The sequence below is a fragment of the Zingiber officinale genome, chromosome 7A (genome assembly GCF_018446385.1).
Source record: "Zingiber officinale cultivar Zhangliang chromosome 7A, Zo_v1.1, whole genome shotgun sequence".
In the NCBI taxonomy this organism is placed as follows: domain Eukaryota; kingdom Viridiplantae; phylum Streptophyta; class Magnoliopsida; order Zingiberales; family Zingiberaceae; genus Zingiber; species Zingiber officinale.
The window spans coordinates 122,441,799-122,468,115 of NC_055998.1; the positions used below are offsets into that span (position 1 = coordinate 122,441,799).

Here is a 26,317-nt window from a genome sequence, read left to right on the forward strand (position 1 = left end):
GAGAGATTATTATACTCAGGGTAAAATCCTAGGTTTAGGGTTTTACTGTAGCAGTTATTGTAGAAATACTGTAGCAATTACTGCAGTAGTATTGCAGCAGTTACTGTAGCAGTCGACTAGTGTTTTCATCAATCAACTGGTAGCGAACAGAATGCCTCTATTCGCTCAACTCATGTGGAGTAGTTGATTGATACTTTCATCAATCGACTGGTATCGAGTCGTTGGCCTGTAACGGTCAAATTCCACTTAGGTCCAATTAATTGGTGTTTTTACCAGTCGACTGGTGGCGAAAAAATAACTTGGTATTTTCTTCCCGAGCTTTATTTAATAGAGCTCGGGGTACTTGGGCAAAGTTGACGAAATAGAGGTGGTTAACCCCTATTAGTAGTCTTCCAAGTTCCCTAGCATCCCAAGCGTGCTTGTACGAGTTATGGTGAGATTTCTCCACCCACAAGGAGTTACTTGAGCTAGCCGGAGGTTTTCCGGAGATTCATCCATCGACGGATTAGGATTGTCCACCTTACAGACAGTCATGGAGTAGGAGCTCTATCTTCGAACCACGTTAAATCAACATGTCATTGCGTTTGTCTTTCTAGTTGTTAGTCTGTTTTGTATTCCACTGCATACTAACAATTGTAGGAAGCGACGTTTTGAGTGAGACGCCCCCCCTAAGCGAATGTTAAGGTCCCAACACTCCTAAGTTATTGCACACTTAGACATACATATTAGATCTACACGTCTAACTTAATATTAGACACCCCTAAATAAATAAAGTGCAGTAGATAATAAAAAATATTACATTTTTCACTCTCACTTAATATTTTCTCCCCCTTTGAACTCATCAAAAAAACTTAGGGGTATTATATAAAATTTTTATTGGATCTAGAGCACAAATTTGTAAATTAATTTCTATTGAAAATAAATTTAAGTTTATTTTATATTTTCAATAAATTTTAACTTAAAAAGTATATAATATTTTTTTGTCCAAAAAAATTTGAAATTTTTTATTAGAATGTGAAAATTTTGATACATATTTAGAAAAATAAATTTTATGAAAAAATGAATTCCAGAAATTTTCTATTATTCTAAATGTGATTTTACTTAGAAACTGTATTTAAAAATTTCTAAATTGAAAATTTTAAAATTGATTTTGATATTCAAAATAAACTTGTACCTACTGAATTTATCATATATTTGGTAGAGATTGAAAATCTTGATATTTTTCTAATTTGGCCTTTATAATTTTTCAAATACCAATGTGATCTTCTATATTCTAAACTTTGTTGAAGAGAACTGTTGGTAATAAATTCGTATTTGAACTAATAGAGAATTTTTCTAGTCTTAATTTCAAGGAATCTACTTGGTCCCTTAACTTTAGATTTTCATTTGATAAATTTTCAAGTTCTTCTTTTTTGGCATAAATTTTCTAGCTTATTTTCTAAGTTAATTTTGACATTTTTCAGTTCAATATACTTGGTTCTTAGTTTACATAAACGAACTAGAGAGCATCTTAATTGCATTATAAAATTGATCAGAGGGAAGGTTACGTACCTCATTTACCGTGTTAGATTTATAGGTCAAAGACCCTCCTTCAGAGTTGCTTTCTTCGAATGAGTAGTCATTTTCTTTCTGATCAACCGCCATCATTGCAAGTCCTACTATTTGTTCAAACTCTGAATCTTCTAAAGATCCATCCCAAGTTGTTTTTAGATTCTTGTACTCTTGTGTCGTCTTTTTCTCCTTGTCATATTCTTTATTCTTTTTCTTAAGCTTGAGGCAGTTGTCCTTGATGTGACCTTCTTCACCATAGTTGAAGCATCTTACTCTTCTTTTCTTCTTTCCTCTTAGCCGTTTTTATACTTGCCTCTTGTCAAAATTGTTAGATTTAAAGATTTTTTTTTCATTCTTCTTACCAAGTAAGCTTCTTCATCTCCGTCCAAAGATGTGTTTGAATCAGAGTTGCTCTTCTTGGCTTGTAGAGCTATTTCGTGGTTTGTTGTTCCTGTTTCTTTCATACTTGCACATCTAGCTTCGTGTAATTCCATAGTTGAAAAGTTTTTTTCTAAACTACTTACCTCGAGATTTTAATTTTTAAAATATAGTAGGAGTTTACTATCGATACCCATTCTTGAGTTCTTGGAAATGCATTGAGTGCAGATCTAAGCATGCCTTGGTTTGTGATTTATTCTCTGAGGTTGCTGAGGCTGGTGAGGATTTCTTTCAACTCGCATGTAATTGCGTAACCTTAATTTTCACCATTTTCTAGCTAGAGGTTGCATAGTTGATTTCTAAGCAGATCTCGTCTTGCCAACTTTGCTTCTGAGGTGTCTTCATGGAGTTTCAAAAACTTTTCCTAGAGATCTTTAACAGAGTTGTATTGGCAAAACCGGTTTAGTTCTTGTGTTGGTAGTGTAGACCCCTTGGCGGCCGGCTAGAGAGGGGTAAATAGCCCTACAAAATAAAGTGAATCTTCCTTGGACTTTTATAGCTTAATTAAACTGAACACTTGCATAAATAAAAAATTAAGAAACTAAAAAGAAGAGACACAACTAATTTACTTAGTTACAACCGGGGAGGTTGTTAATCCAAGGAAGATGAAAAACTCAGTAAAAATCTCCTCTTGGCGGAGAAGCCTCTTACAGAAATTAAATCTCTCAATTAGAAAGCTAAACTCAAAAGGAAACAATAACAAGTGTTCTCAAGTGTTGTTTTAAGCTTCTGGGACTAGGACTGTATTTATAGCCCTAGTCGGGGCACCTGGAAGGGTTCCAAGTGCCTAGAGTGGGATAAAATTTTATCCCTATCGCAACGGATCGTACCACGTCATGATCCAATAACATTTTGATTTCGAGCGCATGGAAGGGTTCCGGGTGCCTGGACTAGAAAGTTAACTTCTAGTTGACTTTTTGGTCTGGGTCTTCCGCTCCGGTCGCGCTCGCATTGGTCCAGATCTTCCGCTCCAGCTCCGCTCACTTGGGTGATCTCGGCCATCAGGAATAGAGCTCACCCGAACCCAACTTCCAACCTTCGAGCATTCTTCCGCTCTGTCTTCTCGTCCCTCGGAAATGCCTCGCGCCTCTTTTTCGTCCACCCGCGTACTCTTTCGCAGCACCTCGTCGTTGGCTCTCTCCCATACTGTCCTTCTCGCTAGTTGCTTATTTTGCTCGACTTCCTATACTCCTAAGTTCCTGCACACTTAGACACAGGGTTAAAAACCAATAGGACCTAACCTAACTTGGTTGATTACATCAAAATTACCTTAGGGTACTAACAATCTTTCCCTTTTTGATGTGATCAAATCCAAATTAAGTTAGGATAAACCATAAACAAATAATAGTTATAATTTTTGCAAAAAAAATTTGTAAGTACAAAAATTAAGTATAAAAATTAAAAAATTAAAATTGTACTACCCTCCCCATAGACTTAATCTTTACTATTTCTCTTTTTGATCATATTAAGTAGGGTACGTTAAACATATTACTTAGAAAGTCTAAAAATCTAAGGGAAAAACAAAATAAATAGGAAAAATTAAGTTTCAAAAACTTTTATTTTCTAAAAAATTTCTTTAATAATAAAAACTTTAACAAGGGTTGAAAAAAAAATTCACAAAAGGTTGAATTTTTGGCAAAATAAAAAAAATTGTATTTTGATTACTAATTCATAAAAAAAATTTACTGGAATTTTATTTTTCAAAAGACTGGTTAGATTAATGTAAAAGAAATAACTTAAACAAATTTTAATAATAGAAAAAATAACTTTTTCTAAAAAAAATTTAAAGTATTAATTAAATGTTTCATTGTAAGTCAATTAAACATTCAATTAAAAATTTAAAGTATTATCTTTTTTTACTTTTTTATTATTTTATCGGTTCATTATTAATATGTACAATGCCAATATCATACCCTGAGGCGGACGGGTGGCTTGCTCGGCTCGCTCTCTTGCTGATCGGGCTGACTGGACACTGGTTCATCTAGACGGCCGACCGGATAATGGTTCCTCCGATCGGCTGATGTAACCACTTCTCGCTCGGGTTAGCATAGCTTAAGCCATGTGGACGAGCCTTGCTTAAGCTCTGGTGTTGACCGTCTTGACTTTGAACTACGCCGTGACAATTGACCCGCATCAGGTAAACTCCTCCTTATCGCCGCATCAATAGACATTAACGAGCTGAACACATATATATTCAACCTTGTTTGTTTAACTTAATGAGCTGTTTAAATTTATTTATTTAATTAATATTGTGTATATTAAATGAACATAAATAAATTTTCATCAAATTGAACATTAAATTTATTCATATATATTTAATTTATTTAATAGAGGGTCACACTCTCCTGTCTCCACTTTGACTACGCCCTAGGTCCATTGTCCTCCGTTGCCCTCCCTAAGAGACTAAGGAAGACTCTTATTGCTACCACCAGTCTCCATTGATGCACTTCATTATTAATCAAACTCTGCCATCAGGAAAATGCTGCGTGGGGGCAATGAAACGATAAGATCACGATCTCCACGAGCCCCACCAAATTTCTTTGGACTATGGCATGGCGCATGGCATGACTATACAACCCATCATCGAACCGGATCTTTCTCTGTGTTTACGTTGGAAAAACAGGCGGCAAGTCTTACTCAACCACGCGGGAAACAAAACCTCTGCATAAACTGGCCGTCACCACAGAGGAACAGGTGCCTCAGTCACTCCATGTTTGCACATGCGGATCAGAAAAAAAAAAAAAATCAAAAACAGAAAGAAAGAGAGGTAGGTCCAATCTCGCGACCAAAATGCATCACTTCTCTCCTAATGTCAAATTTCGGCTTTTTAAAACGTTCTCTTATTTATTAAAAGTAACCTCCTAATTTCAAAATTATCAAAATAATACTAAAAATAATATTATTTTCTTTCTATCCATCTCACTCATCTATTAAATCCCTCTCTCCAAACACTATTTTTGAATGTATCTCTTAGTGGATCTGATTAATCCAATATCAAGCTCAATATATATTTGATATGGTCCAATAATAAAATCACACTAAGTCTGATATAAAAAATATCATGTCCAAAATAATATCAGACCACTATGAATCTGATAGGATGAACTTGATATGAAAAAATTTTAGATCCTTTTTAATCTGTCTTAAAAAAGAGGGAGAAGGGGAGAGAATTTGGAAGATTGGCGGTAGAGATAAAATAGAAAATAATATTATTTTAATATTTTTTTTTGATAATTTTAAAATTAAAATACATTTTTGGTAAATAAAAAACATGGTAACTCATTTTAGTAAAAAACCGGTCAAATTTCTTGTGTGACCAGAGACGCAGTCACATGGTGGCATTTGCACTGACAGACAGACGGGGACCGTTCTCACGCCTCCTCTACATCTATCTATCCATCTATTAAAGTCTCCTTTTGATGCCTGCAAACTTTGTTACCAGTTATTGAAGGGAGGAATGAAAAAGATGTTCTCCTCCGTTTATCTTCTTCTTCTTCTTCTCCTTGTTCTACGCAGTGCTGCGGCAGCAGCTGCTCCAGCTCCAGCTCCAAATGTAGGCTTTGGTTACAAGCTGGTGTCATTGGAGCAGTGCACGAATGGCGGGGGGCTGATAGGGTACCTCCAAGTCAAGCACAGCACCTCCACCTATGGCCCTGATGTGCCTCGTCTCAGGCTCTTTGTCAAGTAAATATACATAGACTTTGATCTCTATGCTTTGTTTACTGTGTGTGTGGGAATTGTCTATGATGCTTGTTATTTAGGCACGAGAGCCATGATCGGTTGAGAGTTCACATCACCGACGCCGACGAGCCGCGATGGGAGGTCCCTTACGACCTGCTCCCGCGGGAGGCTCCCCCTCCGCTGCGCTTGAAGCCTTCCACCGCCCCTTTCACCGCCTACGAGTACGCCGGCGACGAGCTCCTCTTCGCCTTCACCGCCGACCCCTTCTCCTTCGCCGTGAAGCGCAAGACCACCGGGCGCACGCTGTTCGACTCCAGCGCCGGCGCGCTGGTCTTCAAGGACCAGTACCTGGAGGTCTCCACCCGGCTGCCGGCGGACGCGGCCCTGTACGGACTGGGCGAGAACACGCAGCCCGCCGGCATCCGCCTCCGACCCGGCGACCCCTACACGCTCTACACCACTGACATATCGGCCATCAATCTCAACACCGACCTCTACGGCGCGCACCCCATGTATATGGACCTGAGGAAGGAGGGCGGGCGCGGGGCCGAGGCGCACGCGGTGCTGCTGCTCAACAGCAATGCCATGGATGTCTTTTATCGAGGGAGCTCGCTCACCTACAAGGTCATCGGCGGCGTGCTCGATTTCTACTTCTTCGCCGGCCCGACGCCGCTCGCCATCGTCGACCAGTACACTGCTCTCGTCGGACGCCCTGCTCCCATGCCCTACTGGGCTCTAGGTAGTTGATCTTTTCGTAATCGTCAATTTGGGGTTGGAATCCTCTGCTTAGTCTCCAAGGCGTTTATTCCCCCTTCTCTGTTTTTTTCTAGGGTTTCACCAATGCCGCTGGGGTTACCAGAATCTTTCGGTGGTGGAAGGCGTTGTCGAGGGTTACAAGAAGGCTCAGATTCCGCTAGATGTGATATGGAACGACGACGACCACATGGACGCCGCCAAGGACTTCACCCTCGACCCCGTCAACTACCCGCGCCCCAAGCTCCTCAACTTCCTCAACAAAATTCACTCCGCCGGCATGAAGTACATCGTCCTCATCGACCCCGGCATCGCCATCAACTCCACCTACGGCGTGTTCCAGCGCGGCATGGCTAAGGACGTCTTCATCAAGTACAAAGGCAAACCCTATCTGGCCCAGGTGTGGCCTGGCCCTGTCTACTTCCCCGACTTCCTCAACCCGGCCGGCGTCGCCTGGTGGATCGACGAGATCTCCCGGTTCCGCGACCTCGTCCCGGTTGATGGCCTCTGGATCGACATGAACGAGGCCTCCAACTTCTGCAGCGGCGAGTGCCATATCCCCACTAACCACTCGTGTCCGATTCCCGGCTCCACCACGCCGTGGGTTTGCTGCTTGGATTGCAAGAACATCACGAACACAAAATGGGACGATCCCCCTTACAAAATCAACGCCTCCGGGGCTACTGCTCCTTTGGGGTTCAAGACCATCGCCACCGGCGCGACGCACTACAAAGGGATCCTCGAGTACAACGCGCACAGCCTCTACGGCTTCTCGCAAACGATCGCAACCCACCAGGCTCTCCAGGGGCTGCAGGGGAAGCGCCCCTTCATCCTCACCCGGTCGACCTTCGTCGGCTCGGGGGCTTACGCCGCTCACTGGACCGGTGACAACAAGGGGACGTGGGAGGACTTGCGCTACTCCATATCAACCATGTTGAACTTTGGGCTGTTCGGGATGCCGATGGTCGGCTCCGATATCTGCGGTTTCTACCCTGCGCCGACGGAGGAGCTCTGCAATCGCTGGATCGAGCTGGGCGCGTTCTACCCTTTCTCGAGAGACCACGCCAACTTCGCCTCGCCGAGGCAGGAGCTGTACCAGTGGCAGACCGTGGCGGAGTCCGCGAGGAACGCCTTGGGCTTGAGGTACAAATTGCTCCCGTACCTGTACACGTTGAACTACGAAGCGCACACCACCGGCGCGCCCATGGCGCGACCGCTCTTCTTCTCCTTCCCAGACTTCACCGCCAGCTACGGCCTCAGCACCCAATTCCTGCTCGGGCGCAGCGTCCTGGTTTCTCCTGTGCTCGAGCAGGGCGCGACCTCCGTCGACGCGGTCTTCCCGCCGGGCTCCTGGTACAACCTCTTCGACACGACCAAGGCGGTGGTCTCCCAAGCCGACCGCTATACCACAACCCTTCCTGCCGGCCTCAGCGAGGTCAACGTGCACGTGTACGAGGGCACCATCCTGCCGATGCAGAGAGGCGGCATGGTGTCGAAGGAGGCCAGGTCGACGCCGTTCACACTAGTCGTCACCTTCCCGTTGAACGCCACGGCGAGGGACGCCAAAGGCGCTGTGTACGTGGACGACGACGAGCGGCCGGAGATGAGGTTGGTGGAAGGGCAGGCAACGTACGTGACCTTCTACGCTTCTGTTCGCGGGAGGACGGCGAGGGTATGGTCGGAAGTAAAAGAAGGAACCTTCAGCTTGCAGCAGGCACTGGTGATTGAAAAGGTGAGCGTGGTGGGTCTGCAGGGCAGCGCGCAGGGGCTTTCAGTTGAGGTGGAGGGGCGGCCATCGGCCAGCGCTTCCGGTGCGTGGTTCGGCGAGGTGCGTCCTCTGCACCAGGAGGAAGAGAGCAGTAGCGTGAGGACAAGCATGACGATGGAGGTGGGAGGTCTGTCCTTGCCTCTGGGGAAGAACTTCTCTATGACATGGGAGATGGGGATCAAGCATTAATCAATCAACCAGAACCAGTTCGATTCGAAGAACAAATTGGACGATAGAAATCAATGATTTTAGTGTTTGGACTGGCAAAGAAGAACAACTCAGTCAGAATTGTCCCCAAAAAAAACTTATTTACTTAGCATTTTATCCACTGCATGAAATTGGAATCAACTTTTAACCACAACAGATTTAAAAAAAATCACTATAACAGACGGAATAAACAGGTGTTTTACACGGCACACGATCCTTAAGGAATCCAGTACCAAAGCAATTAAAGCAAACACAGAGCATCAGATTCTTCTTATCGAGCAAATTCTGAGCCGTCCATTCCATCCAAAGGCAGTCGTCCATCGAAACCTCTGCCACTCACTCACACGATGCTGCAGGCGTTCGGATTCTCCTCGCTAAATATCGTGGTGAGCCGGTTCGGGTCGGTCGCGATTCGGTAGATTCCCTCGCGAACCGGCGTAGGATAGTAATGGTACTCGCCGCCGAAGTACTCCCTCCGTCTCTCCCCCTCCTCCCACCTCGGCAGCGGCGACGCCGTATATGTCGGCGGCGGTTCGTTTCGGTTTGCAGTGTCATCTCGAAATTGAGGCGGCTCCCTTCTCAACGGATGGGCAAAGCCATCCGCAGCCTGATGATCTTGCTCCACGGGAAACCTCGGTTGCTTCGATCTAGGCGCCCTCGGTGGAATAGGGATCTCACCGTGCTGAGTCGTCGACTCCGGCGCGAATCGAACCCGGCATTGCTCGTTTGATTGCGCCATCTCCGCTTGAGGCGACGGTAAGATCGCAGGCCCTGGGTGGTGGTGCTTCGAGACGGGAGGCACCATTTGGACGGTGTCCGGCGGCATGACGACGGCGTGGTCCGTGCTGAAAGTCACATGCTTCGCAACTGATCGCGCGTAGGAGTACGACGGGGGCGGTGAGTATACCATGGTGGTAGCTATACCACGCCTCTTCCTCCCTATTAACGAAGGAAGCAAGTAAAAGACCAAATCTTTCTTTGATCGAGGTAAAGCAATAAAATAAATACCTTTGCACTTGTCGAATGCCTTTGTCACCATCTTCCCTAGAGGATAGCAACCCATCTTCCTCCTCTCTCTCTCTTTTTCTCTCTTGTTGATCAAATCTAAGTTGGGGGAATGCATGTAAGTCGATATATATACTTGGAACTTGTTGAGAAATAAAATAGGAATGAAAAGGGAAGGTTGAAAAGAAGCCGAGGGAATAATAAGTTAGATGGATAAGCTTGAAGTGGAGCTAGCAAGAATAGCTAATGCAGCTGTGAATATATTCCATGTCTTTCTTGCTTTGCCGTTTGTTTGAAGCTTTTTTAAGATTCTCCTCTCCTCTCTTTTCTTCCTCCTTTGTGATTGAGACTCTGCGAATTCTCTTGGCCGGCCTTGCATGGTTCTGATCTGAAGCTTCTTGTAGACGAAATGTGTGTGTATCGATTTGTTATTTGCAGTCCTTTTGCCGCAAAGATTGAAGTGACTAGTTAGTGAGTAGGCACCGCCACAGTTTTAGTTTATTGTTTTCCTGTTCTTTTGTAATATTGGAAACTTATGATAAGATTGCGTTAACTAACTAATCGTGGTTTTATAAGGTTAGTTTGCTAATCTTTTATATTTTTAAATTTTTTAGGTTAGGCTTGACATGCAGGTTATTCCCGATATTGATCCATGTCGTACCGGCTCAGCCGCCAAGAGGAGCCACCCTTACACAGTTCAATCCGTTTGCTATGTCTAGATATATATATACTCGGCACCATATAGTCCGTTCATCTCCGGTAATTTAACTCGATTTAAAATTATAATATAGGTGGAAAGATAAATCTAGAGAGGGATGTTTAGTCTAAATTCAACTGTGCTAATCTAGAGAGGGATGTTTAGTCTAAATTCAACTGTGCTTGTAAAGTGGATAGGAACGGAGCAGAAAAATTGATTAGGTTAGATAAGGATTTTGAATCAATCATATAATTAGGGGGAAAAAATAATGCAGTGTGGATTGATTCGATTCGATATGATAATTAGACACTATTTTTTTATTCCTAGAAATAATATTTATATTTTGAAATAAGTATTCTGAAAATAAAAAATAAACTTACATATTGGTTATCATAATTAGACATTACCTTTTCACGTTCCAAAGAACGTCTTTTTAATATTTTATGATAGATAATAAGAAACTTGGCGTTAGGTTACTGATCGGAGTTAAAATTATAATAAATATTTAATAGGCAGATTTATTAAACTATTATATTGATATTATATTATTTTTCCGAAAGTACACGTTATAAGGTTCGACTTTAATATTTCGATAAATGTCGTTATATTTCTAAAACTCGAGTGTATTATTAAATATATAAGAGTTCATATTATAGGGCTTGATTGTAACGTATTAGTAAGGATCACTACATTTCCATGAGAATTTGGGTGTAATGTTAAATATGTAAGAATTCTTACACTATAGGTTGAATAAAAATAAATATAATTAGAAAAATAATAATTTAAGATTTGGAATATGAAATACGGAATATAGGAACCCTCACTGGTAAATCAATGAAGGTAATATATACGATGATACTGATAAATCAATGGAGACAGTAGATACGATGATTAAGACAAGAATTAATATTTTGTGTATACAAGAGATAAAATAGGTAAACGAAAAGACAAAACTGATAAAGAACTCAGATTTTAAATTATGGTACATAGGAAAGAGAAAAATAAAAAATGAAGTGAGTATTATTGTAGACAGTTCGTCAAAAGATAGAGTTGCAGAAGTAATTAGAAAAAGGGATAGAATTATAATCCTTAAGATAATAGTGGTGAAAAAATTATATATATAATTAGCATATATACACTGTAAGTAAGATTAGATGATGTTACCAAATCAAGATTTTGGAAAACTTATATAAAATATTACAAAACATTCTGTCAAATAAAATGATTTTAATAAGAGGTGGTCTAAGTGAGCATGCCCGAGTGAAAAATAAGGAATATGAGAAGATACATGGGGTTATGGGTTTGGAACGAGAAATGTGGAAGAGAAAACTATATTAGATTTTACAATAACATATACCTTATATTAGTTAATACGTTTGTAAGAAAAGAGAAGAACACTTAATCACGTTCAAAAGTAGAAATAATAATCATAAATTGACTTTCTTATGATTAGGAAGAAGGATAGAAAGATTTATAAATATTACAAGGTCATCCCTAAGGAAAGCTTAATTATCCAATATAAGTTAATAGTGTTAAATATACATCTCAAACATAGTATTAATAGAAAAAAATAGATATACGGCTCCTAGAATTAAGTGGTGGAAGTTAAAGAAAGTTGAAAATAGTAACCAAGAGTTTACTTGGTGAGTCAAAGGGACATGCACCACTAAATAACGAATCTTGGTGGTGTATGAGAAAGTACAAGAGAAAGTGAAAAAAAATGAATAGCTTATAACGAGTTATATATTTATAAGAACGAAACAAATTTTATAAAATATACAATCGCCAAGAAAGAAGCTAAAAGAGTAGTGAATGAAACAAAGAATAAAACTTTTGAACGATTATATAAAAAATTAGATATAAAAGAAGGAGAAAGAGACACTTATAGAATAGCTAAAGTGAGAGAAAAGAAGACACGACATCTTATTCAAATAAAATGTATTAAAGATGAATTAATAAGGTACTAGTAAACGATGAAAAAATAAAAGAGCAATGGAAGAAGATTTTTCATCAACTTTTTAATGAAGATTTAGGTGACCAACTTAACTTAGGTAATTTAAGTAGGTCAAATGATCATAGAAATTTAAATTTTTATCGTAGACACTACAACAAATTTGTTAAAAAACAACACTATAAAGACAACGGTTTTTGAGAGAACTGTTGTTAATTTGACAAAAGACAACGGTTTTTGACAAAACCGTTGTCTTTTAGCTCTAAAGAAAAACAAAAGACAACGGTTTTTGTAAAAACCGTTGTCGTTGAGTGAATTGTTTTATAATCAACAACACATTTTACAACGATTTCCTAAAACCGTTGTTTTTAAGCGCATTTTTTAGAGGATTACACATTTTACAACGGTTTTAAACCGTTGTAAACCTAATTCTTTTGTTCCATTGCCCTGGTTTAATGTCTTCCCCTCTCCGAAATATATTTTGGCGCGTGTTTTCCCTCCCTTAGTCTTCGGGAACCCTAGGCAACTGTGTCTTTCTCCTCTCCTCATCCCGCGATCTCTTCACGTTCCCTCTCCTCACACAATCTCCTCTTCCCGATCTCCTCACATAATCTTCTCCACTCCTCACACATTTTTGCCTTCCACCCCTTTGCACGAACCCCTCTCCTCAAAACTCCTCTCTGGCTAAACCTCTCTCGCAGACTCTCACCAGCATCTTTTGGTTTGTTGCTATTCCTTCTCCCATACGAGCCTGTCTCTCGCAATGTCCGGCGAACGAGGAGCATATGGAGGTGGTCGCCGTGGTGGTGGATGGGGTGGTCGAGGTCCTGTTGATGACGGCAGATCGCGTGGTGGCGGAGGAAGGGGTGGGTATGCTCCGGCTCCTCACTCTCAGGAATCGTCGATGACTCCGTCCGCATCGTACCGTCCTTCGCCACCGTCCACAGCAGCAGATTCGCCTTCGTCCTCTTCTATCGGCGAAGAACTCCGGCATCTCACGATCGCCGAGCCCACGAAGGAGCAGACTCCTCAGCCGGCGGCGCCTCCGGCCTCTAGCAAGGGTTTGAGGCATCCGGCTTGGCTGGATTTCGGCACCGTCGGAAGGTCGTGCTTAGTTAGGGCTAACCATTTCCTTGTCGAGATTGCCGACAATACTCTTTTCCACTATGATGTAAGTTTCTATGTTTCTCTTTCGTTATGCATCGTTCTTCCCATTTGATGGAGAATACCTTGTTCTGAACTTGTAGGTGACTATAGTGCCCGAATCAGTGTCCAGAGCTACCAATAGAAAAATCATCTCTGAGCTTGTCAAGGTGCATAAGGATAAAGCCTTTGGGAAGGAGAATGCCAGCTTATGATGGAAGGAAGAGCCTGTATATGGCTGGTACTTTTCCTTTTGAGTCAAAGGAGTTCACAGTTTCACTGCCTGAAAATGATGGAAGGTACTGTTTCTCAACTGAAGCTTTATGCTGACCATATCTGTTAAAATCGTGTGGTTTTCCTCTTCTTCAGGAAGGCCAAGGATTTTAGAGTGATTATTAAGCTTGCTGGAAACACAAGCATACACAACCTGAAGGAGTTTTTAGCTGGTCGACAGATTGAGGCACCTCAAGAAGTCATTCAAGCCCTTGATATTGTTCTTAGGGAGTCTCCATCTACCAAGTACTTCTGTTTCCTTTTATTTCTGTACAATTTTCTCAAGTACTATATTATTGTTAATATTATTTTCGTTGTAACTTGTTCTACTTCAGGTATACTTCGGTAGCACGGTCCTTCTTTTCCCCGAGCTTTGGGCATCGGGCACCCATTGGAAAGGCTTAGAATGTTGGAGGGGCTACTATGAAAGCCTTCGACCAACACAAATGGGCTTATCTTTGAACAAAGGTAAGTCTTGCTGGAAGTGTTCTTTGGTTTATCTGTTTTGAGGAAACTATCAATTCATCTAGGCTATATTCCATTATCAAAAGTTTCAAGTTCCAATGTTTAAATGTAATTGGGTTGAGAATAATAAAGTTTCAAATTATCTCGGATTTCATTCTTTTGCAGACCTAGTAAGTATTAGGAAAAATGTTTACCACGAGCAAGAAGATCCTAAAGGATAAGGGTGCAGAACCGACTGAGTTGGAAGACACTGTGGCTCAGGCTAGTTGCCTTCATCTTTCATATCGCATTGTTCTGATATTTTGGTTGAGATCCCAATTGAACTGTTCATATTCATAGCAGGCATTCTTTGATCTGGAGAATGCGAACCAGGAGTTGAAGAGTGACTTGAAGGATCTTTACATTAATTCAGCAGTGTAAGTTTGTTATGTCAATCATGTTGGCGTTTCCAAATTTTGTTTTGTGAATTTACAGATAATGCTTATTTTATTTAAGTTTTATGGTTTTGGTATAGGCAAATCGATATGCCTGGCAATAGGAAAGCTGTTGTTATTCACATTCCATACAGGCTGCGAAAAGCCTACAAAAAGATTCATGTTAGGCTGGTTAGAGAACTGGAAAAGAAGTTCAGTGGGAAGGTAAATAGTATTAAGACACTTCATTTCAATTAATCGTGTGCAAGTCTTTGATTGCAGTTAAGTCTATTAATTGAAGATGTTTATGTCAAATTGACTAACTATAAGATTTGACATTGAAAACTAATATATACACTTTTGACTGGTAGCCATTTAGCTTGTATGTCGCTATTGCAAACATTTGTTGGTGATATTTAAATGTATTTGCAAACTTTCATTATTCCGTTCAATGCCGACAGGCCAATTCTATTGGTGCGATCGGAGTTGGCAGAATGTATACAAGATCATATTTATGAATAGGTGCGTTCAAGTTTATGTAAGTTCATTACCTTGTTTTAGCTAAAGTTTATATAAGTTCATTATCTTTAGTAAGAAGCCACTTCTTGCTTCTTTGGAATCCATTTTCAGCTATGCTTGTCTTTCCCTTCTAATGATTATTACATCTTATGAAATGCTCATTCTAGGCTATATTCCATTATTCTTATACTGGAATGCATGAAATGTTTTTCAACATCTTAAGATTTTGAGATGTTCAAACATATATATCATTTGCTGGTAAACACATTTCTGTAGGACTAACACACTTGTCAGATTATGATGAACTGATTAACTTTGAGCATCATGAATTGTTTCCTTTCTTAATGGACAGTTTTCTGCAGATTAGGATTTACACGTAAAGGAGGTGAGCTAGATAAATATTTTGAGCAGTTACCTGATTTATGAACATGATAATACATGGGGAAAATGCAGGAGCAAGACCAATTTAATTAATAGTATTGAGATTCTTGTTTTCTTTGGGAATGAAAATGGTTTCTCAATCAAACAAAATTGAAAATATTTGGAATTTACAATTTGTTGGACATGATGAATGGCCGGAATGGGTTAAAGTTGAATGGAAATAACTTACACTTTGTTGAGAATCACAATGACCAAGTTCATTCACATAGTTGTTTCGACTTACTTATGGCAAACCAAACCAAACCAATTTAGCAATCACTATATGCAAGATACACAAACTATCTAGACTTACCTAGAGTTGCTCTGATCTGACTGTTTTTTTCTTCCCAATGTATTCTGCCCTCCTTTATTTGTTGTTACTAGCTACAGGAATTGTTGGTTTATTCCGTGTAAGGCTTCACCTTGACTTAAGCAGGGTGGTGTTATCATATTAGATTATGTATAGATCATGTGTACTTGGTATGTGTTAGATTCAACTTCATCTGCTTGCTAAGACGTTTTTGCCAATCCTGGTTTCAGTCCTTGTCCACTGCACACTTTTGCTCTATTTCATGCACAAGATGATTTAATTCAATTACTTTATTTCTTTAACTTATCTGCTGTACTATTTGTCCAACTTTGTACAATTAGCCTTGAACTAACAAAAGAAATGAATTTGAAGGGTTGGAACAGCCATATGAACCAGTTTTATAAACTTTTTTCGTGCTCACTTGCTTCACTACTCATGAAATTGTGAAGCGGCAACGTTTCTCGTGCTTATTTGGCCATTCTTTTTTTTTCTATGGCTTTAACTATATTTTATTTTCATAACAAGGAGAAATTGCTGGGTTTGCAAGCTGGGTATGCAGAAAAAGAACCAGGGAGAAATTGCCGGGTTTGCAAGTTGGGTTTGCATGGTTGTGGTCTTATAAACTTAATTTTGTGGTTTCATCTTTTGTGGTTGTCATGATTGGATACTACTTGTGGTCATGTTTGGATAGCTTGTAGTAATTGTATAGAATTGTTTATAAACTTAAGTGAATGTACACATGTACCGGTTTTTGTTTGAGACAAGATGTATATATAAATTAAAGACAACTAATCGAATGTATATATGTTGAAAACTATTTTTGTGAATGTATAAATGTTACGTTGTACCAGTTTGTGTGCAATGGCCATGGTTTTAACCGTTGTGAAAAGTACATATATAGACATGCAACTGAATGTACAAAGACAACGATTTTTAACCGTTGTGAAAAGTATTCTAAGACAATGGTTTTAAACTAAATTTTGAAGAAAGACAACAGTGTATGTGTTGTTAAAAGTATATCTGCGATCAAATTTTTGCAAAACTGACAATTACAACGGTTTTATACTGTTGCAGAACTGTTGTCTTTGGTATTAAAAGACAACACTTTAAATCCGTTGCATAACTGTTGTCTAATGTGATCAAAGACAATGGTTTTAAACCGTTGTCTTTTACCGCACATTTAACAACAGTGTCAGTTACAACGGGTTTAAAGGGCCTATGACAATGGTTTTTAACCGTTGTCTTTTAATGTTTTTGTTGTAGTGAGAATTCAAACTTCAAAGATAGAACAAGTTTTAAATGGGATGCACAATAGAAAAATCATTGGACCAGATAATATTCCGATAGAGGTATGAAAGTGCTTACGGAAATAAGATATTGGATGACTTATAAAATTATTTAACATGATATTGAAAACGAAAAATAATGTTTGATCAATGGAAGATAAGTACTCTAGTTCTTACATAAGAATAAGGGAGACATATAAAATTGTGCAAACTATAGAGATATTAAACTAATGAGTCATACCATAAAACTTTTTAAAAAAATTCATGAAAAAAAAAGATTAAGGAAGGAGACCACGATGATCGAAAATCAATTTGGGTTCATTCTTGGAAGGTTGACAATAAAAGTTATACATCTTATTAGACAATTAATTAAAAAATATCGAAAAAAGATCTACATATGATATTCATTGACCTAAGAAAACCCTATGATAGAGTCTCAAGAGAAATTATATGGAGAATTCTAGAAAAGAGAGATGTTAGTGTAACATATATTGAACTAATTAAGGATATGTACGAGGATGTAACAACTAGAGTAAAGACTTCAGGTGGAGTAACTGAAACATTTCAAATAAAAACAAGGTTATATCAAGAATTAGCTCTAAGTCTCTATCTTTTTACACTAATTATGGATGAACTCACTGCACACATTCAAAACACAGTACCGTAATGCATGTTGTTTGCATATGATATTATTTTGGTAGATGAAACATATGAAGGAGTAAATGCTAAACTAGAATCTTGACGGTAAACATTATAAGGGAAATGTTTTAGGCTTAGTAGAATAAAGACAGAATGTATGGAATTTAAGTTTAGCAATATTAAACATATTGAGATAATTGTTAAGATAGGAGATGACTAGTTGCTCGGAACCGAGAGCTTTAGATATTTTGGAATATTTTTGTAAAATGATAGAGAGATTAAGAGAGATGCCTTACATAGAACATAAACATGATGGTTGAAATGAAGGAGAGCGTCGGGTATTTTATGTGACCGTAAAGTACCTCTAAAATTTAAAGAAAAAATTTACAAAATTATGGTTAGACCTGCTACGTTATATGGAATTGAATGTTGGGCTATGACTCGAGCACATGAGTAGAAGATAAGAGTTACAGAGATGAGGATGTTAAGATGGATGTATGGATATATGAGAATGAACAGAATAAGAAATGAGAGCATTAGAGAGAAAGTCAGAATTGCATCTATTGGGGAAAAACTCCAAGAGACATGTTTAAGATGGTACAGGCATGTACTTAGATGACCAATAAATGCTCAAGTTAGGCAATGTGAAACTATGACAAACACGCATATCAAACGAGGAAGAGGAAGACAAAAAAAGACTTGATTAACAACAATAAAATAAGATAAAATTTATTTAAATATAGATGATGATATATAGTAGGAGAAATAGTTCAATCCATATAGCGGATCCCGCCTAGTGGGATATATATATATATACACACACAGAAATGATATGCTAGGCGACACTTCATGCATGACCGTGAGCGACGTGTAGACATGGCGTTGCCAGCTCAAGTTCCTTGAAAAAAAATATTTCATTTATTCTCTCTCCCCTTTTGCCTTCTATTCAAAACATCAGCGCGCGAGTGAGAGAAATTTCCCTCGCCGCTCTCTCTCTCTCTCTCGCTCTTGCCTCTCCCTTTGTCATTGTCTTCCTTTGCAGCGTGTTCCTACTAGGTAAGCAAAAGCAAAGGCGTTGCAAGGCATTTGGACAACTTACAATCGCATGCTTGTTCTCGAGTTGGCTGGAAGTTCAAGAAACTACCATCCAACATATACACTATGTTGGTTTTCTTACCAAATTCTCTCCAATCTCGATCGTAAGCTTTTCTCCACTCTACTGTCTGGTTTTCAACTTGTACAATGATATATCCTATAATGAACAAGCCCTAGCTGCTTTCTTACTAGCTTTTGCTTATATCATTTGCAGGCAACTGCCCAATCATCAATTCCCACATTTCATAACCAGTGGTAATTTGTTTCATTTTAAGTTGTAATTCCCTACCGTGATCCTAATATATATTAGAAGGAAGGAAGGATTTATGCTACAACATGTTAGGTCAACTCCTACTACAAATGCCTGCAGGCTGTAGCCACTTGGACAGTTAGCTGCTACACGTTGTAGTAGCTACTTGGACAATTAACTGCTATAAGGTGTAGCAGTTAACTATCGAAGTAGCTGCTATAATGTGTAGCAGCTGACTGTTTAAGTGGTTGCTACAACGTGTAGCAGCTACTTGGTAAGTCGTTTTATTTTAAATTGTAAATTCCTCACCTCTATTCCTATTATTGACCATTTATACGTGATTATTTTTATTGGGTGTCCCAGTTGTGACACTATTAATTAATTCCATAGCTAGCTGCTACAACGTTGTAGTAATTACTTGGAATGATAGCTGCTGCAATGCTATAGCAGCTAATTCGACGATTAGTTGCTACAATGTTATAGCAGCTACTTGGAATAATAGCTGCTACAACATTGTAGCAGCTAATTCGACGGTTAGCAGACCATCTTCAAAAATTAATAAGTGCTCAAGACACAAATAGGAATATGAAAAAAGCCTTAAGGAAAAATAATCGAGAGGTAATAAGAATTAAAATTCATCCTATTTTGAATTTCATCATTGTATGATAAGATTAGTTTACAGAAGCACATTCCTGCATCCCTTCAAACTCTATTGCACATATGATTATTAGAGATATAAAGGTTGCTAGGATGATTGAATCTCTCTTTTAACTCCTGTCATGAGCACGACATCTAGGGCAGAGATGCCCTGCTTGCCTCGTTCCCTCTCGTTCTTCTTCAAGCATGAGTTGGATTTGCCTCAATTTATCCTGGGCTAATTGTAGGGTTTGCAGTTGCTATATAATTACCTCATCTTTAGCTTGTGCTTCCTGAAGTGTGAGGGAAATGGCGGAATCATGCTTGATCTTCCAATACATTCTAGCTTGTCTATGGTTATCTAGATCTGAATATGCTTTTGCTTTTAAGGCTAGCTCAGCACAAACCCAGGACTTAACAGCTAGCCAACGTTTCTCAATTTCCTTTTGAAGAGAGCACTGTAAGTCTCTATCTTGCAGCGCCTCTACAAGAGTTGTTTCTTTTTTAGCAAGCAGTAGATTCAGTTGGTTCATCTGTTGGCGAAATCGTTGTTCATCAGATTCCAAGTTAGGGGTCATTAGTAACAACGGATTTGGTTAAAGGAGGAATAAGGAGATAAACTATTACTAATAGGGTGTTACCATTTTAAAAGAGAGATTAGGAACATTAATGACATTTAACCTATTGGGAAGCTAGATCATCTTTCTCTTGGGAAAATAGAATCAAGAGATAAATGAATCAGCACAACAAGGTATAATAACTTAACATGGAACTTTGTATTGCCATTAATAACCATACAATCAGTGATAGAACTTCTGGACTTTTTACTATGAATTCGCCATAAGAGATACATTGAATAGACAAATTTTTACTTGTCTTGACTCATGGAGGTGCCGGATTGTTCCTCCCACCCTAGATAGGGGTGTGTGGCTGAATAATAGCCTGGACAAAGATGAAACGCTTGCTCCATCTTCCTACGTTTATGAGACTTACCTTCACAAGTATGTAAAAGGGAGACTATCTCCGAGTTGACTCAGTTTAATTTAGCTTGTAAGAACCTCATTTTATCTGCTTGCTAGTCCAAATCTTGCTGCTGTTGTGATATTAGTTGACCATCTGCTTGGGTCTTCTTAGTCAGGATAGTGATCACAGAAGCATGCTTCAATCCCAAGTTATCCAGTTCATTGGTCCTTTGCTTTAAGTCTAAATAGGCTTTTTCCCTTAAGGCGACCTCGGCTCAAATTTGAGAATGAGCAGCAGATAGATGCACCTCAAGTTCTCGCTGTTGTGAGTGATGAAGATCTACAACTTGTATCATCTCTATTATGGATCACTTTTTCTTGGATAATATTTAAGCCCAAGGAGGTAAATCTGAATTCATAGCTCTTAGAAATATAACCAAGAGAAAATGGAGAAAGAAAAGGTAAGATCAGTGCAGCGAGAACGAACCAGGGTCAAACCCCCCTTTTTAATCAGGTCATGGGACACAGGATGGGGGTTCATGGGATCACTATAGTCGATATGAAGTTTCGGGTACGATTAATGTTTATCAAACGGATGGTCGAGCCATGTGGTGCACGCGAAGGGCCGAGCCACGTCGTCCAAGCGCCCGGAGGGATTCCGAGTGCCTGGAATAGCCTATAAAAGTAGCCTTGACTAGAAGCTTCAGAACAATACAACGAACCACTTCTGCTTCTTTGAGCTGCTCAGAAATCGCTTCCACGACACCCGAAAGCTCCGACGACGATTCTTCTAGAAGATTTCCTCATATAAAGTTGTCGGTATTGTTTTCATTTAAAAGTTCCTTGTACTACAATTGTAATTATTTTGTACTATTTCGAATTGATTAGTGATTATCCATCGAAAACACTCTTATGTACGGGTCTTGGAGTAGGAGTCACCACAGGCTCCGAACCAAGTAAAAACTTAGTATTTGCTTTGTGTGTTTTATTTTCCGCTGCATGTTTTACTTTGAGTTTTCTGAAACGAACGAAATATCCACGAGCGCTATCCCCCCCCCCCCCTCTAGCACTTTCGATCCAACAATTTGTATTAGAGCGGGGTCTCTCTGAACCAGTACAACTACCGTTCGAGCAATCGATACGCCTTTTGTTTTTTCCCTCTAAAACTATTTTTAAAAAATTTATTTTCATCGTTTCACTATTGGTCGGTATTAGCGAAATATCGCATTTTCAAAAATTTGTAATAATATTTTTTAATATTTTTATTAATATTTTATTATTTTTTAAAAAAATTTGCTATTTTTATTTTTCTCCCACACTACTAATCCAAGACCAAATCTTAGAATATTTGGTTCTTTTTCTTTTTGTGTGCGAGAGTTTCCTCTTAAATGACCCATCAAGAAGGCTATAGCACAACTCGCCCGCCGCTCTGGAAGGGCTGAATGCAGTCCTACCTCCAAACCAAATTCGAGATGTGGATGATCATCAAAACTAGCATCTCACTCCCACTCGACGGCACGGGAAAACCAGTATCATGCGAGAACTGGGACACAAGTATAATAAAGAAGGTCGAGGCCAATGCCAAAGCAATGTGTACTCTTCAATGTGATCTAACAAAGGAAGAGCTAAACCGAGTTAGTCCATTCTCAAGCGCAAAAAAACTATGGGAGAAGCTAATCGAGCTGCACGAAGGCACCTCCGATACGAAAGTAAGTAAGCGCGATCTAATTTTAAATAAGTTATATAACATAAAAATTTAGGAAGGTGAGACGGCTAGCCAACTTCACGCGCAGATACAAGATCTACTGAACGGACTCCACAGGATCAGACAAAAGATTGAGAATCGAGATGTAATAAGGTACACACTCAATGTCTTTTTGAGGAATACTTTGTGGGCATCCATGGTAGATTTTTACAAAGTATCCAACGATATTTCATCAATTAAGTTAGATGAGTTATTTTCAGAATTTGAATTGCACGAACAGACTAATGCACGTCAAGCCAAGAAAGGTATTGCTTTGGTTGCAAGTACAAGCAGAGCCCAGGAACCAAAAGCAAAGCGCATAACCGAACCCGAGTCCGAAAATGAATCAGACTCAGAAGATGGCAATGACAAGATCACAGCCAAGATTGTCAACCTAGTACGTAAACTCTACAAAAAGAATAAAGGATTCACGAAGAGGGACATCAAGAAGTTGATTCAGTCTAAGACAGTGCAAGACAATTAAAAGTAAAGTTTGAAGTTACCTGCTACAACTGCAACTAAAAGGGACACATCAAAACCAACTGTCTGAATCAAAAGGAAGCAAAGAAGCAAAGGAAGAAGAAAGCACTACAAGCAACATGGGATGAGTCTTCTTCAGAAGACTCCGATGAAGAACTCGAATAGACGAGTTTCCTCACATTGATAGTCCGAGAACAACTCAAAAACCGATAGCGAATCAGAAATTGAGTCCGAGCGAAGCCACAGATCCGTATTCATTTCCGAAAGGCCTAAACCCACTGTAAGTATTTCTCAATTAAGTAAACTGCATAATTTGGTTAATTACCTTATGCGTAAATTAGCCAAATCCAACCTCCGAGTAAAGTCACTCCAAAAGGAGGTAACAATCCTTAAGGAGGAGACTAAATTGAGTCCTTTGACTGAGTTAGTTCAAGTTGAAAGTTTAACTCAAGTCCAACAACTTAAGGAAGAAAATCCAATTTGAAAACTCAAGTTAAAGAACTCAAAGACACGTTGGAACGGTTCACTTAGGGTTCCAAGAATCTTGATTTGATTCTTAGAAAACAGTGAGTTATTTATAACCGATCCGGACTTGGATTTAAGGCTAAATAAAAATACAAGTCTTACCTATCACTTGTAAATAGAACTAATAGAAAATTAGTCGAAGCATGGGTTCCCAAGTCAAACTTGATTAATCAAGTTGGACTTGGACAATATCGAGTCCTCAAGGATCAAATCCACTACCTTGATAGACCCTATCAAGGCTATGATTCAGGAGGAGCCAATAGAAAAACTATTTTTATAAATAGAATTGTTTGATGCTTGTCTTACTACTCTTATTATACATGCTTAGATTAGGCTAGATAAGGACCTAGGCGTGATTTACACTTGACTAGTTAGACCTAGGAGTTTCAAAAGGAAAATTAATTATCTAATTTCTTTGAAAGACTTTGTCTAAAAGTGGGAGATGATCTCATACCCAAGAAAGCCTAGTGCCTTACTACAGCCTGGAAGTCAATCTTTGAAATGAATATTTAATGGACTGATTGTAAAACCTGAGTTTAACTCAAATGTAAATCAGTCCTTAGATGATAATCTAAATTGAAGATGAAATTAACTATCTCACAAAATCCTATAAGGTTCCCTGGTTGATAATTTAGAAAAATGGTGAGATGGATTTAGGTTTAAAATATAAAGTAGTTAACCAAACTCAAATTAATTAAAATTATTTCAATTAAGTTAACATAATTAATTTCGAAATCTTAATTTCAAATTCTAATTAATTTCAAAATATTATTTATAAAATCTAATTAATTTCAAAATCATAATTAATCTCAAAATAAATCATAATGAATTTCAAAAAATTTAAGTATTTGATTATTCATCATAATTTTAAATTATTAATTCTTAAAATTTTAAAATCTTAATTATTTTTAAATGACAATTAATTTTTAAATCATAATTAATATGTAAGTTTATAAGTTTAAACTTAATTAATTTTCAATATATTTTCAAAATCTTCAAAATTTTAGTTATTGTCAAATGTTTAAATCTAATTAAACTTATATTTTAAATTTTAAATGTTAAACTCATTGAAAATTCAATCTTATATTTTAAATCTCAATTTCAATATTTTTAAATATCGATAAAATTAAAGTAAACATAACTCCGTCTCACACAAACTCATAAGTTGAATATGCTTGATAATATAGAATGAGTGAGATGGAAAATTAGAAAAATAAATAATAATCTTTATGTTTTTGATTTACATGCTTGGACTCTAGGATTCCTAAACCAAAATTATTTAATTAATTTTTTTGGCATTAATTAAGGGGGAGTGGAAGAGGAAATTTAATTTTAAAATTATTTTTTAAAAAGACAAAAATTAAGTATTTGCTAAAGTATTTTTTTTTACTTAGCTAAGTTTTTTTAATATTTTTAAATGCTAAGTGTTTATCAAAATCTAAGTACTTAACTAAGCTTTTATCAAAGTTAAGTACTTAACTAAATTTTTATCAATTTTTTTTGTAAACCTAAGCTTTTATCAAATCTTTTTCAAGAAATTATGTTTAAAGTTAAATGTTTTATCAAAATATTTTTAAAGCTAAAGTTTTATTTTAAGCTAAGTTTTTATCAAAATATTTTTAAAGCTGAAGCTTTTATCATAGTATTTTTAAAGCTAAAAGTATTTTTGGTATCAAAAGTTTTTTGAAAAAGCTAAGTACTTAACTTAGTTTTTATCAAAATTTTTAAACTAAACTTTAATCAAAGCCCTTTTTAAGCTGAGTACTTTGAACTAAGTCTTTTTCAAAACCTTTATAAAGCTAAGTATTAAATCTAAGTTCTTATCAACTTCTTTTGAAAGCTAAATATTTGACAAAACAATTATTTTCAAAGCTAAAAATTAGCTAAGTTAGTCTTTTCGAAAAAGCTAAGTATTTTCAAAGCATTTCTAAATTAGTTAAATCTATTTCAAAGCACTTATTTTCAAAAGCTAAGTTTTTTTTAAAGGCTGACTCACTTTCAAATGCTTAAAAATTAGCTAAATTTTTAAGTGCTACCCTTCAGAGGGAGCTTAAAGTTAAAAGAATAAATATTTTTTTCTATGTAAAACAACCGTCTCTCTATTTGTTTTTTGATATATGGCAAATGGGGAGAAGAAAGTGAAAGTTAAGTAATAAGTGATTTGATTAAGGGGGAAATACAACTTGTTGTTCTAAGTTGTTCTAAATTTTGCAATTAATTTCTTGAATCTTGATATTGCATTTATGTTGTTTAAATTATATTTTACTTAACTTTGAATTTTGTTGGCATAATAAAAAAGAGAGAGATTGTTAGTGCGGGAAGCATCCGTAGATCAAACCTAAGTTTTGATAATGGCAAATGGTTCAAAGTTAAGATTATTTGTAGTCTAACGTGTTTGAATGAGTTTGCAGGAAAGTCCTAAGTGTACTTAGGCAAAAGTCATAGCTGCGGTTAGGCAGATGGAAAATCCTAGGGGGTGGTAACCCTAAGTCGTAGGGGGTGGTAACCCTAAGTGGAAAAGTCTTGACGGGTTGAAGGCTTCGGGTAAAAACCCTAGTGTCGAGGACTCTAGGTGGAAAGTCCTGGTGGTCACGGACCAGGTGAAAAGACTGGACGGGTCGTGAAGCGAACGTCCAGCAGAAAGTCCTGGAGTCTCGGGCGCTAGTAGAAAGTTTAGTCGGTCTGGAGGACTGAGCTGGCAATAGGTAAACTCTCATGAGAGGAGTAGGTGAGGACACATTCCCTGACGAGGGAACAGTAGGCATTGATTAGACCTAGAGTTTCGACGAAACTCAACATCAGAACTGGACAGTCAGAGGCTGTCATAATTTCATATTCTATGTATATTGTTTTTGCTTGGACTAACTTTATTTTGCAGCAAAAAAAGGGGGTCGGAGAAAGTTGGTAAGGGCGCCTGGAACTGGTCCGAGCGTCCCGAGTCGGTCCGGGCGCCCGGAGTCGGTCCGGGCGGCCGAAGTCGGACCGGGTGCTCGGAGTCGGTCCGGGCGCCCGGAGTCGGTCTAGGCGCCCGGAGTCGGTCTAGGCACCCGGAACTAAAAAGTTATTGTTAAGTTGATGTGGCATGCGTGGAGGACCGAGCCACGTG

The 26,317-nt window shown here is 38.5% G+C and overlaps 3 protein-coding genes and 1 long non-coding RNA gene across 4 annotated transcripts; 3 read left to right on the forward strand and 1 right to left on the reverse strand.

Annotated features, from left to right (window-relative positions):
- Nucleotides 1-5,298: 5,298 nt before the first annotated feature.
- Nucleotides 5,299-8,524, forward strand: LOC122002301 (alpha-xylosidase 1-like). Its single transcript, XM_042557428.1, has 3 exons — nucleotides 5,299-5,673; nucleotides 5,751-6,409; nucleotides 6,501-8,524. Exons 1-3 carry the CDS (start codon nucleotides 5,447-5,449, stop codon nucleotides 8,378-8,380), a joined length of 2,766 nt encoding a protein of 921 aa, XP_042413362.1. The 5' UTR covers nucleotides 5,299-5,446; the 3' UTR covers nucleotides 8,381-8,524.
- Nucleotides 8,525-8,540: 16 nt separating this feature from the next.
- LOC122002302 lies at nucleotides 8,541-9,773 on the reverse strand. Its single transcript, XM_042557429.1, has 2 exons — nucleotides 9,407-9,773; nucleotides 8,541-9,337 (listed from the first exon to the last, which is right to left on the reverse strand). Exons 1-2 carry the CDS (start codon nucleotides 9,519-9,521, stop codon nucleotides 8,739-8,741), a joined length of 714 nt encoding a protein of 237 aa, XP_042413363.1. The 5' UTR covers nucleotides 9,522-9,773; the 3' UTR covers nucleotides 8,541-8,738.
- A 3,705-nt stretch (nucleotides 9,774-13,478) lies between these two features.
- Nucleotides 13,479-13,865, forward strand: LOC122000441. The gene is made up of 3 exons (XR_006117131.1): nucleotides 13,479-13,493; nucleotides 13,564-13,713; nucleotides 13,803-13,865. It is a non-coding gene; the product is annotated as an uncharacterized LOC122000441 (long non-coding RNA).
- Nucleotides 13,866-14,118: 253 nt separating this feature from the next.
- Nucleotides 14,119-18,873, forward strand: LOC121999679 (40S ribosomal protein S7-like). The gene is made up of 5 exons (XM_042554327.1): nucleotides 14,119-14,193; nucleotides 14,275-14,348; nucleotides 14,447-14,570; nucleotides 16,120-16,179; nucleotides 18,829-18,873. The coding sequence occupies exons 1-5, from the start codon at nucleotides 14,119-14,121 to the stop codon at nucleotides 18,871-18,873; spliced, it is 378 nt and encodes a 125-aa protein (XP_042410261.1).
- The last annotated feature ends 7,444 nt before the right edge of the window (nucleotides 18,874-26,317 follow it).